Consider the following 15,743-nt stretch of genomic DNA (forward strand, 5'->3'; position numbering starts at 1 on the left):
GGAGGTTTCCTCCTTAGTATTATTCTGGACTAGATTTAGAATAGTCTCCTTTAATGTAGTGCCAATGTGTCTGTGGAAGCCCAACTGGTACTTTCTTATATGTCCGGAAGAAATTGCCCACTTCTCTAACTCCCTTAAAAGTAGAATCTTCACCAAAATTCACTAATCCGCCTACACGGGGTCTAACATTTGATTGAGACAGATTGGTGTCAGCAGGATTTCCCAAAAGCTACAGAAGGTGAAAAAGTGCCCTGTGTACATAAAGTTTGATGCACTTTTAACCACGTGCCAGCATGCGCCGTAGCACAAGCAAGCACGTATGCATATTTTTCACTCCAGAATCCTGGTCTCAGGTATGTACACACAAATGTGCAAACTAGAGTATTGAATATATTGGATATTAACCAAAAGTCACCCTATCCGTAAATCACAGCAATCTAATTAATTTGAACTTTGCTTTGGCAAATATATATATATATATATATATATATATATATATATATATATATGGGTCTTCAGAAAACAGCACGCTGCTGCAAGAAAGCTCAACATCATCCACCGTCGAGGCGGGTATCAACACACGTGGCATATTTAACAGATGTTCCCCAATCTGACTTACCTCGCACATCAAACCGTTGAGCACGCTACCTTAAAAAGGCACAGTACTGCGAAATTAGAGAAACGACAATGTACCTTAACTTAAGAATATGTTTTATTATCATCATGACCGCGCTGCAATACACACACATTGTACATGGTGCAAGCACTGTGCTTTGGCAATTCCAAATATAATGGGGAATTTGAAAGACTCTGGGCATTAAGCTGCTAAAACGACGCATAGGTGCAGCAGGCACCAGTGGCGACACAACATTCATAACGGAGAGACAGTGGCATGCATGGTCGGATTCCAAGAGGGGTACTCCTGCACGTTTTCATCCAAAACAGACAAGCATGTTTGCCATCACAGGCCAAACATGTCGCCCAGGCCTGAGGAATGCACAGCACCGCAGAAACGCGTTTCCCATCCACGCATCAGGTGCTTTCCACTGCACGGATCTTACCCAGGCGCTAGTTCGGCGGGTGCCACATCAAACGGAAGGCGCCGCTTTCTCTTGGAAAGTCGAAGCACACGTTTGAACCGACAGCCAGCGGGCTGGAAGCGGGTGCGTTCCCACTGAAGGCATGGCAATGGCCGCCGCCCAGCCTTTACTTGCAGTGCTTCCATACAAGAAATGTGTTGTCGCGGTGCGGGTCGCCTACTAGTTAGTAAAACAAACAAAAAAAGCAAAATACATTCTGCTTTGAGCCGCTCCTTTAAGATTTTTCCAGGTGCTCAAAAGGGGCCTTTTACACAGGTTCGGGAAGCAATGAGCGAGAGAAAACTGCAACGCTGGACATTATCAGAGCAAAGATTTCTGAGCTGGGAGGTGTTGCATTTTAAATATGCCCATCAAACCCAATGAAACTGCGCATGCGCACAGAGAGGGGTTAAAGGGCTGGTAAGGCTTGCAAATGGCATCAATTTGTAACGTCGTTTATGTTTGCGCATCATGAAACTGTTAAATAATAATTATGTGTCAATCTATTTAACTGCTTTCCACAGAATGACTGCTGTTTGTTCACGTTTTGATTTATGTGCAATGTTTGGAAGGGGGGGCTCCAAATAGAAAGGGCGGAGAGTACAAAACGACAGTGATGAGGGGGCCATAGGGGGAGAAAGAATGAATACCTATGCAGAACAGGAGAAAGGTAAATAGAGGCAGAACAAGAGAAGTGAAGAAGAGGATTGGAGAAAGGGAAATAAAGAGAGGGTGACAGTGGTGCAGAGATGGGGGATATAGGACCGCAAGGGCAAAAGGGAGAGTGTTTTCACTGTATTGTTGCCTGTTGTAACTAAGTAAAGTTTGCTTATCTGCTGCGCACGGTTACCTACGGGTTTGGTGCAATTTACCAAATAAACAAACAGACAGAGTGACAGAAGTGTAGAGAATGGGGGAGTTCAGAGTAAGGAAGAGAGAGAAAGTGATAGCGGTGTGGAGACAGAGTGAAAGGAAGAGAGAGAGGGCGGCAGGTGCACAGATTGGGCGAGTTGAGAGAGAAAGGGTAGAGAGGGTGGCAGGTTAGACTGGGGGAGTTGGGAGAGAGAGAGGACGTGACAGGTGCAGAGATTTTGGAGTTGGGGAAAGAGAGGGAAGGAAGGTGACAGGCGCAGAGAAGGGGGAGTTTTGAGAGTGAGAAAGGGAGAGAAGGTGATAGAGGTGTGACTATTGGGGAGTTCGGAGAGAAAGGGAAGAGATGTTGTGACAGAGAGACAGGTTCAGAGATTGGGGAGTTAGGAGAGCAAGGAAAAGAGAGAGTGATAGAGGTGCAGAGATAGGGGAGTTCTGAGTAAGGAAGAGAGCGAAAGTGATAGCGGTGGTGAAAGAGAGGGCGACAGAGAGCGAAAGAGGGAGTGAGGGTGACAGAGGTTCGGCGATTGGGAGAGTTTGTTAGAGGTGCATAGATTGGGGGTGAGCAAGGAACAGAGGGAGGGTGACAGGGGTGCAGAGATTGGGAGAGTGCCTTGCTAAAGTCAGCAGCCGAGGAGAAAGTGGGAAAGATGGCAGCGATTGGGGGAGAGATGGGGTTCTCACACTGTCGGCAGACAGCGGCAGGCGAGAGAAATGTCGGCAGACAGCGGCAGGCGAGGAGAAAGTGGGAAAGATGGCAGCGATTGGGAGAGATGGGGTTCTCACACTGTCGGCAGACAGCGGCAGGCGAGGAGAAAGTGGGAAAGATGGCAGCGATTGGGAGAGATGGGGTTCTCACACTGTCGGCAGACAGCGGCAGGCGGGGATTGTGGGAAAGTGTTCTGGTGAACTAAACCAAAGCTTGAGTTGAAACACTATGCAATCTGCACACCAGGAGACAACACGAGGGACTCGTGACTGTATCACGAGTAAACACACGTTACCCGATGCCCTGGACGTGTCTGGCCCCAGAGAGGACTGGTTTAAAACACGGCCCCGCCATGGCTGGGATCAAATGCCACTTTTTCAGAGGGCAAGGGAGGCGATTCCATGTAAGAACAGTCAACAACTGAACACGAGTTTACTTTTGGGCAGACTCCTGTCTCTCCCGGAACAAAAACCGGAGGTCTAAGCGTGTTCCCCTTGTACCTAAACAGATAATGAGCGCAGCGTGCCCTCCCACTTCTTGACACAACACACTGAGCCTAATCGCGCATAATTGAGGAGGAGGAGCGGGGGCCGGGCCCCCTTTGTGTCCAGAGCGCAAATGGTCAGCCCAGAGGCTCCCGTCTGAGGCGGAAACCCCTGGCGCTGCTAATGGGAAACATCACGTTGTGGCAAAACGGTTCACAAATGACGGACACCTTTTGTGTCGAGAAATCACAACTAGATGCCCCACGAACCGGCGAAAGATTAGCGTTGTTGTTTTTTTTTGCAACGAGCAGTAGCAAACTCTATCATTGTATGGTTTCTGATGCAGTCACACAATTGCCACGCAGGGAGATAAACAAAATGCACCTAATTGGTAAGTGTAGATTGGCTTGAAGCCGTTGGCTCTTAATAATACAGTGGGCACATCCTCTAAATGTTTTGGCAGTAAAAACACGGGAATTGTGTGCGTAAGCGGCGCACTTCCTCCCTTCCCCCATTTTACATTAGACAGAAGTTCACTCTTCGTAATATTACACATCAATTGGCCTGATTTAATCGACTGCGGAATGGCGAAATGTGGAGTCGCCTACGAAGTGACAAATGAAAGCGCACGGGTAACACTTTTTTTTTTGTTTAAAACAAACTAGCGGGAGGAAGGTTTTAAAGGAAAGTCTTTAAAAGCGATCCACCGCAAATAAGATTTAAAGTGGCAAACTCCCGAGCCCTGCGAGAGCCCGTCCATACATACATCCATACATCCATAAAGACATGTCTTGACTCTGGATAACTCCGCAATCCTCCTACTTTTGGGAAGAATACAGCCTTCTTGGCGAGTACAGCACAACACTATAAGGTAGGACTCGAGCACGGCCTCAGCACATTTGGACGACATGATTGATTCTGGCAAAGATGCGCGCCCCCCGTCTTGCTTCTATCCCTGCTGGGTCAAGATGAGAAGAAGGGGGTAGTGGAGGTTTTCGTCGTACATCTGGTCCTCTTCGTTCTTAAGCTGCAAACACAAAGAAAGATAAATGTAATTGGCCGGCATAAATACATTGACACATATGTAATATATATATATATATATATATATTAATGAATTCAGCTAATCCACTCTAAATATAGCACATGGAGAAAATGTATGCAAAGGTTACATTCCTATTAGGTTACACAGGTCTTCAGAGGGTGGCTGAGAGTCGGGGTAGATTTTTTTCAATGGCCCTTTGGGTAAATGCATTGTGTACATGACACACCAGCAGGACAATTCCCTGAACCACTGATGAGTCGCTGTCCTCAATTTTGGTTAAAGAGGTGAAAGCCCAGCAGGATATTGGGGGAAATGCCTGCAGCGGCCGTTGGGCCCTTTGCGGCCTGCGCCACTCGGCTGTCATGCAGCCTCACACTTTCTCCCGGTGGCATTGGAGGATGCGCACAACAGACTCGGAAACGCGGGGGGAGGGGGGCAAAGGGGATGCCTCCCCCCTCCCTGGGACTCAGTGCGCCCCAGCCGGCGCCCTATTTATCCGCCCGCCCCAACTTCCCCCCCAAAAAAGCTGCCCCGGCCACTGGCAAAAGTCCCACTCTTCAGTGTGCATCCGGCACCTCTTGAGGTGCTTCACCCCCTTTTCTAGGAAGTGGGGGTTGTATAATGGCTGAAGCCATTAAGGCCTTCGCGCCGTTTGGAGAGGCGGTCAAGTGCCTAGAATGCGCACCTTTGGAACCTGAAACTCTGCTTTCGAATTTCAGCTTCACCACTTCAGAAAATAAAGCATGTCATTCTGGGCAAATCGCCTTATGTGTAGTTTTTCACGTCGTAAACGCGTGCAATGAAAATGTAAAAACAGCTTTTCAGTGTGCTGTTTCCTATTGCACAGGTTGCATACTGTGAATGCAAGCAGACGTCCATGACCAAATGATAATGATGTGCTATTACATAGCACTTACGCTTAAGCGCTTTATATAGAAAAAATATACACCCAATATCACCCAACCTGGGTTGGTACTCATTTATCGACCTCCGAAGGATGAAAGGCTGAGTTGAGTCGTTTAAGAACAGACTAAATCAGTGACTCACCCCCTGAAGTGTGCCTGAAATAAACCTTTAATGAGTCTAGCAATTATTGTATAGAATTCCAGAAAGACACATTAGTTGGTATTCCTATTCTTTCTTCTTTAGGGCCAGTGCTGAAAGTGTTAGACTTGTGGCACTCCTGTTCTTATTTTTCTTTTTAAGGGGCTTTAACAAGAAAGCCAGCCACTCCAGAAATAAAGAGCCACATGGTGCTGGCCACAGCCCAGGAGCTTGCATTACACATTATTTTCTTTTTTTCCCTAGAGGTCGCAAGGGTGACCTCAGAGGTCGCAGTTGCGACCCCTGGCGACCCCTAAATGACGTCCCTTCCTACAGGTCCTGAAACCAAGCAGAGGCACATAGGAATTAGCCAAACCAAGGGAACATGTCCCGTTTTGGGTGCACTTTTAAAAACAAGACCTAGTACTTTCTGACTGGTTAACAGTGTATTTCAACAACCACCGGTTCCCCAAATCCAGCCCCCTCCTCCCCGCCGCCGCCCCCCAACAACTCGCATAACAAAGAAATAACAGCAGCAAAATACAACCCCTTAAACAGTTGGAGTACTTTGTTTACTCTGGATTAGTTCTCACGTAAAAAGGCTCCTCCTACCTAGGTGGTCTCCCCACCCCCCTTCACACTCACAGCCGGAATCCAACTCAGGTGTCCTAAACTCTGCAAATCTGCCAACATTTTCAGTGTAGATGTCCAAAAAGGCCCCACAACCAAGCGTCAGGCTTCACTTTAAATAAACTGTAGGTTTGTACCAAAATAAAATGTACTGCGCGGCACACTGGCTATTTTTCCAAACGTATTTAGGAAAAAAAACGATCACCCAGTTCATGTAATGGCAACATCAAACACCACGCCAATTTGAGATGCATTTATAAAACCTAAACTACTGAACTAAAATAATTTCTTTCAATGTGTATTCGAATTTTTAAAAAGTGCCTCTTAACTAGTTTTATAGGTAACCATAAACGTGACCTCGCCCCAGCACCACACAACCAAAATTCGGTTCCCCCTAAACGGTCGAAATGGCCGCAAACGCTGACACAGATTTCAGACGCCAGCCTCTGAAAGCCAGCAAAGAGCATTCTTTTCGCCACTTTCAGTCCTACTGCAAAATTGCTCGAAAATGCACAAAGATGATTTAAAAAAAAGAGAGAGAAAAAGCACGCCTCCCAAGAGCACATTGTAACCTGTCTCCGGTGCCCCACTCATCCCTGAGTCGGGGGGTACAGCGCCGTGACAAAGGCGCGGAGGCTGCGTGCACCTGCAGAACAGTGTGACCAAATACCAGTCTGAGTGCGAAAGGTTATGTGGTTTTAGAGTAAATCTGCTTATCGGGGCTCCCCCCTTCCCTGGCTAATTAAAAATTCTAATTGCAAGGCCCCGTGCCACGAAGAAGGCTCCGCTTCTTCCCCTCACCCCCCATTTTTTTTCCTTAAAAAACGCATAAAGCAAATGTTGCAAAGAAAACAATTTTCCAATTTTGTAAGCAAAATAGGGTTCACGAGGTGTGAAGGAAATTATATAGCTACTATTAGTAGCATTCTGCTTTGCTTCATAATTGGGTGTAACGCGCTCAGACCCACGAGGTGAAAGGCAGCCGCGGGAGAGGAATTCACACCGTTTACCCTTTACAGTGTCCACAATTATCAACAGCACAGCGCCGAGATTATAAACATCGGGCACTTGCAAAGCGGCGGCTTGAATAGGGGGCTGAGGCGCAATCTGGCCGCTCCTTTCACAGAAATGGCCACGCTTCATATCATAGCCTTTCAAAGTTTACTTCCATTTCAATAGCAGAAATGCAATTTACCAGAGACCCCTTCGGTTTTTTTTAATGCCGCATTAAAAAAAAAAGTCTACACACAGGATGCGGAATAACACATTTCATGTTCGTTCTTGATAGCAGGAAAATGAACGACCCCCCACACCCCCAAAAAACACAATATCAAGAACACAGCATTTTATTTGACGTTATAGGTAATTGCAGTTGTATGCAGAACATCGTGTGTTTTAGTGCCATAAAAAAGAAAGAGCACACGAATAAAAAAAATGTTTTAAAACGAGCATTTCTATAAATATATTTAAAAAAATTAACATGCCATACCTTAGCGCCAGATACTGGTGGTCTCGGGGACAAGGCTGCTGCCTGGCGTGGGTTCACGCTAACAAAAAAACTCTGTCTTAAATAGTAGAATGGCGCAGTTCTGATTACAGGCTTGCTTTTTAACGGAAATAAAATTTCACAGCTAACAATGAGAGGTGAAAAGTTTAAGAGGCAAAGCTGTTCGCCCTGATCACTGACTGTTAATCAGCTTCACGGGTGGTTGCCTAAATCTGTGGAGTTTTCTTTTTTTTTTTTTTTACTTGCGCCAGTGCCAAGATTGTTACTAACCACCCCCCCCCCCCCCATTTCCCCACACCCTTGTAGCAGGCGGGGTGAACAAGTCCCCATAGAAGGCAGCTGTGTATGAGTGACATGAGGCGCTAATGCAGAGGACAAAATTAAAATTCATGAGTCTCTTCACAACCATTTGTGTAACAAGATTAAGACGGGACAGCGGAAAATAGCGGCATTATCGGCCTCCTTACAGTTCTCCAGCTGGTTACGCTCTATTCCAAAACAGTAGGGATAAGCGGATAACATGCAGCCCGGAGGAAAATGGCTCTCCTCCTTTTGGGAGCAAAATCATCCCAGCGAAGATGGGGGGGCTGAAAGAAGACACGCAGGAATAAAAAGCAATCCTGCCAGACCAGCAGAACACTAAGCCGCGCTCATCAGCATGAACGGGAAACGTAACCCAAGGTGTCAGCTGACAAGTGGGAACCAGCGCTGCGGCTCTGCCCAGTGCTCCGCGCAGCAAGTTCCAGCTTTCCCAAGATGGCTGCCAAGCTAAGTTTTACTTGGCTTCTGTCCTGCCATAGGGACAGCACTAGGACCGGGGACCCTCAGTAACACATTTGGGGGAACTGAGTCCCACCAAGCCCAAGTCCCGAATTTCAGCAACCATCAACAGTAACTCACAAGAGGCAAAGTCACCACCAGAAACTGTCACGAATAGACGATGTTTGGGTGATTTGAGGCGTGTGGAGGACTATAGAGGTCTAACTTACAACATTGTAATTCGTTTCTTTAGTTTTGGGTCAGCAGAAATGTTTTCAGTGCATTGCTATAATCCTTGAGTGCTTCCTGACAACAAAGAACGTCTGAAATCAGCCGGGCAATTGGACAAATCTCCTAAAGATGCAGGGTTGAGTGCCTTTGTCACTGCAAAGCGCAATGCAATGTTTGCGACTGATCCTGGGATGCCTTGGAATTCCACTCAAGAGGTAATTCAAGTTTGTACATAATGTCACAATGTCTCAGCTTGTGATGCCAGCCATTCCATATAATAAGAAGTGTAGAACTTACAGGGAGGCAACAGAGCGCTGTACAAAGCGGACGCCCCCAGGGGTGTACAAGGAGGGTGCAGGGTTAGCAGAGGAGCTGGGAAGGATGGGGGAGAATGGATGGGGGAAGGGCCTAGAAGGAGAGACATGGGTTGAGTGGAGCGATGAGCAATTGGCAAGGTGCTCCTTGAAGAGTAGGGTCTTCAGGTCCTTCCAGAATTATTGACCGCTTGTATTCAATGATTTATTCAATCAGATTTCTTCATTAACACTTCAAACATTTATAAACATATTTTATCATAAATTACATACCATTTTAACAAAATCGGCCTACAATGAAAGGGTGGCCTTAATGTATTCATACGTGCTCCAAATAGACACCTGGCTGTTAAAATTCATTATATAAAACATGGCATCTGTGCAATGCCTGATATTATTTAACAAGTAGTAGGAATTTAACCAGAACTTACGCAGAGTAGAAAAACAACAGCATGTTGCCAAATCTTCGCAAGCCCCTGAACTACAGGCACACTTTGTACTCCCCTGCCCCATGCCCACCCACCTTGTTCAGTTGTTAAGAGGGAGTACATTTAAACAAACATTTGCATCAGCCTTGTACATTCTGGGGACCTTGTTTCAGAACTGCCTTCTCTTTGTCGTACAAGCATATGCAATGCTGCACATAAAGCTAGAGAAGGTAGCTTGTGGACATTTTGACGATCTCTCTTGCTCTGTCTCCCTCTGCCAAGCTCTTCCTTTGAGACCTATTTTAAGTTGTTTTAGACCGTCAAACATGGACATGTATCACCCCTCCCCTCTCCAATCTACCTGCAACTTACAGCCCCTAGCATACTATGCATATTTATCTTTACCCAGTGAATTTGCACTCTCACTTATGACTACCTTGCTAATCACCAACAGTTCGTACAAATGGATTCTTCCAGATCACCAACTCTACCCATCACCTGTGGAGCCCCATGATGATCCATCCAGTCCCCCCATATCGTCAATCTTTACATGGAACCGCTCAGAACCCTCCTCGCTCCAGACAACATCCACATCCACCAATACACAGATGACCGGCAGATTTACCTCAAGATATCCTCCATTGAAGGCATCCACAGGTACAAGGCCTGCCTCACACTGATACATTCCTGGATGTTCAGCGCTTACCTGAAGCTCAACCCCTCCAATTCTGAATTCTAACCTCTGACCAACAACACCAAACACCCTGGCATCCATACAAGGCTCTCTGCTATGAACCTTAAGGGCTTAACACCCCAGCTGGACATGTGTACTATGTCCCTTTGGATCAACATCGACAGACACCTCACGTTGAAACAGCACATATCAAGGAAGGCACAAATGGCCTGGTACCAACTTTCTCTCCTGTGGAAAATCAAGCTAATTTCCCCAGAAAACACCTTCAGATCGCTGTCCAAGCCTTGGTCCTCTCCCACCTGGATGGCGGATATGTTCTTTTGGAAGGCCTTCCGGCGACTGCCCCGTCACCCCTGAGATGTGTCCTGCATGCTGCAGCAAGACACATCAAAGGACTCTGCAAATTCAACCACATCACCCGACCCTCATCAAACTGCACTGGCTCCGGTTGTAAGCCTGTATCATCTTCAAATCCTATTGCATCATCTACAAGGCTGTCACCCGGAAGTCCGTGAGTTACCTCACTTAGAAACTAAGCATGTCCAGAGGCATGCGATCCACCAGAAGTAAGGAAATGTGCAGACTTGAACTATGACGGTGCACAAAGTAAAGAACCAGAAGACAGGCCATCTCTATCTATGGTCCAAGACTCTAGAATCTCCTCCCCATCAACACCACACTTGCCCCATCACTTCTGCAGTTCAGGAAAGAGCTCAACAGCTTCCTCTTCAATGAGAGGCTCCTCCCTAACACCAAGATCCACACACCCTGCACCCCCAAGCCTACCTGAGACTCAGTGATCTGCTCCCCACTGTCTCCTCCCCAGTTGCTTGTAGATCCTTTGCTACCGATTGCCTACCAGCGCCCTCCCCTGTAAGCTCCCCGTTTATTTTTTCTCTGCTTCCCCCAGTGATTGTAAAGTGCTATGTTGCTCCCCAAAGCTAGGTGAGGCGCTCCATAAAAAGCCTATTATTAATTATTATTATTATTATTATTATTATTATTATTATTATTATTATTATTATTATTATTATTATTATTAATTAGAACAAAGTCCCAGATGTATTTTTAAGTCATGTTAGAAACCTGAATTTTGCCAGAACTTCGATACTAGACACTCTCAGTTCAACTCTTAAGGGGCTACCAGGTGCGCCTGGAGGGAGACCAGCTATTTGGCACAAGAATTTATTTTAAACAACTCCAGGGCATGGCAATTCATACCATGTAAAATCATAGAGCAAATATTAGCCATATATACCTCCGGGCATTTGTACAATCTATAAGCTCAAAACGTAAAATTAAATCTTACAACCCACAGAGCCTTAATGAGGCCCTTTCAGTGGTATTCTATACATGTTTACACCAGGAACCACTCTTCATAAAAAGTAGCACCAGATAACAAACAATATATGAGAGATGCCCTTCAAAAATGGTGTCTTTACTTTATCAGAGAAGGTACAGAACAAAAAATCTGAAAGAAATAAAATAAATAGGAGTGGGGCTATCAGTCATACCAGTTTAACTGCTTTTTAGTGTGAAAAAGTGTTTTATAGTCCCCACTTCTTGAACATCCAACAGTCATTGAGGTATCTACATATCACAGTTGGATAACATTTAAGAACCCATTAGGGACCAACTAGCATTTAGCTTACGCTAAAAGATGATTCCATCCATCAGGTTGAATGCTTTCTTCATGTCCAGAAAAGTCACATACAATCTCCCTTCACTAATGTACCGGTTTATTGAGCGGCTTCCCTCAACACAGGGAGTTCCTTCCCTCCCCAATCAAGGAGACACACAACAAACTGTTTAATGGATTATTTGGTACAGAAGAACATTTATGTGTCCACTGCACACCTACATTTTGTTTAGTTATACCAATGTACACTTGAACAATTTCAAAAATCAAATTTGGGTGCAGGGGGGGGGTAACACAACCCTGACACGAGATTGTCACGTATATATGCAAATAATGGCATCCTAAAATGTGGACTCCTCTGTCCCCTGCACACCTTTGTGCTGTAATCACAGCCAACACTTAGTTTATATTATAAATACAATCAATGACTTTCCATGACAAATTCACACAGTATGCTTAGAGATCTTGTGTAGACTTCTTTTACTTTTGTTGAACAGAGCTCTACGTGTTTCAGGGTAAAAACCACTTCTTCAGGAGCAAAATAACAACTGAAAACACAAATGAACAATGTTTAACTATATATTTCATGATTCCTAGATACACATTTCGTAGAAAAGAGGTCCATACTTATGAGTAATGTATCTAACCCAGATACAGTCTCCATTTCTCATGTTTCAAGTCAAAGCCAGAATATAACATAAAAGGTCCCCAAGACCATGCATATTCAAAATCCTATGTGTGTACACCAAGAAGCATCTAGAAATAGAGGAAAACAGTATCCAGATTAGTCAAACTGTGAGCCACAGAATAGAAACATAGTGTAATGCCACGAGAACCCTAATTAACAACAAAAAAACATACCAGTTGATTTAAACTGAAGAGGAACTCGAATATTGATCACAGGGAGGTCACCCTAAGTTAATGCACCCGTATAAAGTAAAAGAATTCCACCTCATTACATGTTAGAGAGGTGTCTATAGTAAAGACAACCTGTGTTGCAGATTGAAACATTTATCTCTTACCCATATATATTCCACGGGTGACCATTTTTTGTACAAATCACAAGGAAAGACCGACCGCAGGACACGGATGGTTCATGTGAGCCAACCAGTATTATGTTTTGGTGCAGCATTCACACACAAGTGCAAGCTATGGAGGGACAAATAAAGGGGACTGTGTAACAGGCTGTGCTGCTATTTAATGAAATGGAGTTGTCAATGAGCAGCATTATGATATATTACCTAAATCGGAAGAAGGGGAATCCCTCAGTCCTTACCTGTCACTATATAATGGAGGGGCACTAAATTCCATGTGCGATCCTCTGGAAATCAAGACTCGTGTACATCAAACCGATTCAAACGCCATGCAGACACGAGAGAACGTTTCCTCTCTGTAACTGCTCAGAGTAGAAATAAAAAATGGACAACGCATCCTAATTGTTAAGATAGTCTTGGTATGGCGTAAAGTGCCAGAGTAGCCATTTTGGAAAGGAGTGAGTGTGGGTAGTGCCCCATTAGTTCCAATATCGTATGCACAAAAAGGATAAAAATAACTTGCCTGTGGGAAATATTAACAGGGATCCTCTTACAGGAAAGAAAGTGGAAGTGAGTTGCAAATATGTTGTTGCAATTACTGCATGTAAGACTGTGAAATGTGCCCTTCTTGTGTGCACGTAAGGTTCTTTGTGGGTCCAATGGTGGTTTCTCTGCCCTCAGCAGCTTATCCCGTAGGTTTCTCCCTCTTTTGTATGTCATCATTGGTGACTTAGGAAATAGTTTCAGTAGTAGGGGGTCTAGATGTAGCCATTTTCAATGTCTCTTGATTATGCGCGAGATGTGCGCACTTCATCTGGAGAATTTCATGGTCTGAAGTATTTACAGTTTTCCTTTTAGTCTCCCAGGACATACTGGTCCGGACCCTTTCCCTTCGGTATGGTCGAGGTGAATACTCATCAGGATCAGGCAAGGACTGGCTGTCTGGATCAGTTGGGCTAAACCTGGGTAGGTCCAACTGCCTCATGTTCCCTTTTTTAAATCTGTGGTATGCATGAGGTCAGTTCCCATTTGTACCTGGGAGGTTGCAAATGACTGGCCCAAGGCCTCTGATGGGAGGGGTGCCTCACCTTGTTAGGTCGGCCTTGTCCTATATCCTGATTGGTTAATGTGCCTCATAGCCTGTTTGTATTTCCTAATTTCCTAATTTAATTTGTAATTCTTGCCTTTCTCTGTCCATATTTCTTTCTGGTAACCCGAAATCTCAACATTTAGCTCTGACACTGATGCTTGGCTGGTTTCAAGTGTGCTGCTTTGCCCCGCCAATCTATTCCTCATTACCTATTTCAGGCAGCCAATGATAGAGATGCACAGGAGAAAAAAGTAGTCAGTCTCACATAGAAGCGCAGAGAGCAGGCGTGCATTTTACAACAATCTCAGAGGGAATTTTGAAATGGTGCATTTTACAGCAGGAAAGCTGGCCAAAAAGTCATAAGTTTACAATCAGTTCTAAAGGGGAACATGTACATTCCATGTCACCAACAGCAGACAAGAACATTGTAGAACACAACACGTTTTAATGATCAATGTGTACACAGTGTTGTAAGACCACACTGTCACTGATGTAACACACTGGCATGCTGGTTGTGCCCAAAATATGCCTCTGTAGCAACATGTCTATGCTGGTTGTTACCAATTTAGGCCAGCATTGTCCTGTACAAAGCATGATTGATGCTGCCTGAGCATACCATGGCACTGGTGATTAGGTAATTCATTATGCAGATAATAGTTTTGACCAGTGTTGCCAAGTAAATATTCTGTATCTATGTTTACCATGTCCCCTACTTTTGCCTTTGGCCTCCTCTGTGACCCTCCTAAATTTGATTCCTGATGACACCACTAGATTGACCAACTATGGGGGCTCATGAGGAGCAGGGGGCACAATGAGTGTGCTGCAACTAAATTCATTGCAGCCTGCATGTCTGCTAACATAGGTGATTGGTCCAGGGGGCACCAGAGGCAGCAACAGAGGCTGAGATGGTCTTGCGGGGATTCGAACATGCAGATCACACACACATCGCAGCAGTGAGCGCTCAACCCACTGAGCTATCATATTGGCTATAGTAAAATGAGCAATTATTCTGTAGTGTAGTGGATATCATTAAACTGGTACTGAAATTTAACAGTAGACCAGTTAAGTTAATCTGCAGGTCTGGTGCAAAGTTGGCGAAGTCTAAAAATGCACCGGGCCAAAAGCTGCCTCTGGTGCCCCCTTTCAGGGGGCACCAGAGGCAGTAACTCTGACACGGCCTGGTTTATTTATTTATTTGTTCATTGTTTGTCGGGTCCATCGACCCGATTAATTTATTTATTTCTGCAATGTTGGTCGGGCCCAACATTGCAGAAATAAATAAATTAATCGGGTCCACGGACCCAACAAACATCAAACAAATAAAAAAACCAGGCAGTGACCTGTTACTGCGTCTGGTGCCCCCTGCAAGGGGGCATCAGAGGCAGTAGCAGTCCCCCGCCACGGCCCAGAATTCGGGTCTATGGACCTAACAAGGGAGCACCAGAGGCAGTAACAGTCCCCCGCCACGGCTCAGAATTCGGGTCTACAGACCTGACATTCATAAAAAAAAATGCACTGGGCCTGTAACTGCCTCTGGTGCCCCCTTCCAGGGCAGTGACAGAGCTCCGCCATTCACGGCCCGGTATATTTATTTATTTGTTCAATGTTTGTCGGGACTGTGGACCCGATTAATTTATTTCCGCAATGTTGGTCGGACCCAACATTGCATAAATAAATAAATTATTTGGGTCCACGGACCCGACAAACATCAAACAGATAAATAAATAAACCAGGCAGTGGTCTGTTACTGCCTTTGGTGCCCCCTGCAAGGGGGCACCAGAGACAGTAGCAGTCCCCAGCCACGGCCCAGAATTCGGGTCTATGGACCTGACAAACATTCATTAAAAAAAAGTGCACTGGGTCTGTAACTGTCTCTGGTGCCCCCTTGTAGGGGGCGGCAGTGACAGTGACAGTGCTCCACCATGCACGGCCCGGTATATTTATTTATTTGTTCAATGTTTGTTCGGTCCGTGGACCCGATTTATTTATTTATTTATTCCTGCAATGTTGGTCGGACTCAACATTGCAGAAATAAATAAATTAATTGGGTCCACGGACCCGACAAACATCTAACAAATAAATAAACCAGGCCTTGGCTTGTTACTGCCTATCGGGGCCACCAGAGGCAGTAACAGTCCCCCGCCACGGGCCAGAATTTGGGTCTACGGACCTGACATTCATTAAA

General features: G+C 45.3%; 1 protein-coding gene across 1 annotated transcript in view; it reads right to left on the reverse strand.

Annotated features, from left to right (window-relative positions):
- Window positions 1–694: 694 nt before the first annotated feature.
- Window positions 695–15,743, reverse strand: part of CAMKMT (calmodulin-lysine N-methyltransferase) — a 580,736-nt gene continuing 565,687 nt past the window's right edge. The window contains exon 9 of the mRNA XM_069608450.1: window positions 695–4,170. Within this exon, the coding sequence (XP_069464551.1) occupies window positions 4,093–4,170 (78 nt within the window). The 3' untranslated portion in view covers window positions 695–4,092. The remainder of the gene's footprint in view (window positions 4,171–15,743) is intronic.

Source organism: Ambystoma mexicanum, chromosome 4q (genome assembly GCF_040938575.1).
Source record: "Ambystoma mexicanum isolate Mex_15411 chromosome 4q, UKY_AmexF1_1, whole genome shotgun sequence".
In the NCBI taxonomy this organism is placed as follows: Eukaryota; Metazoa; Chordata; class Amphibia; order Caudata; family Ambystomatidae; genus Ambystoma; species Ambystoma mexicanum.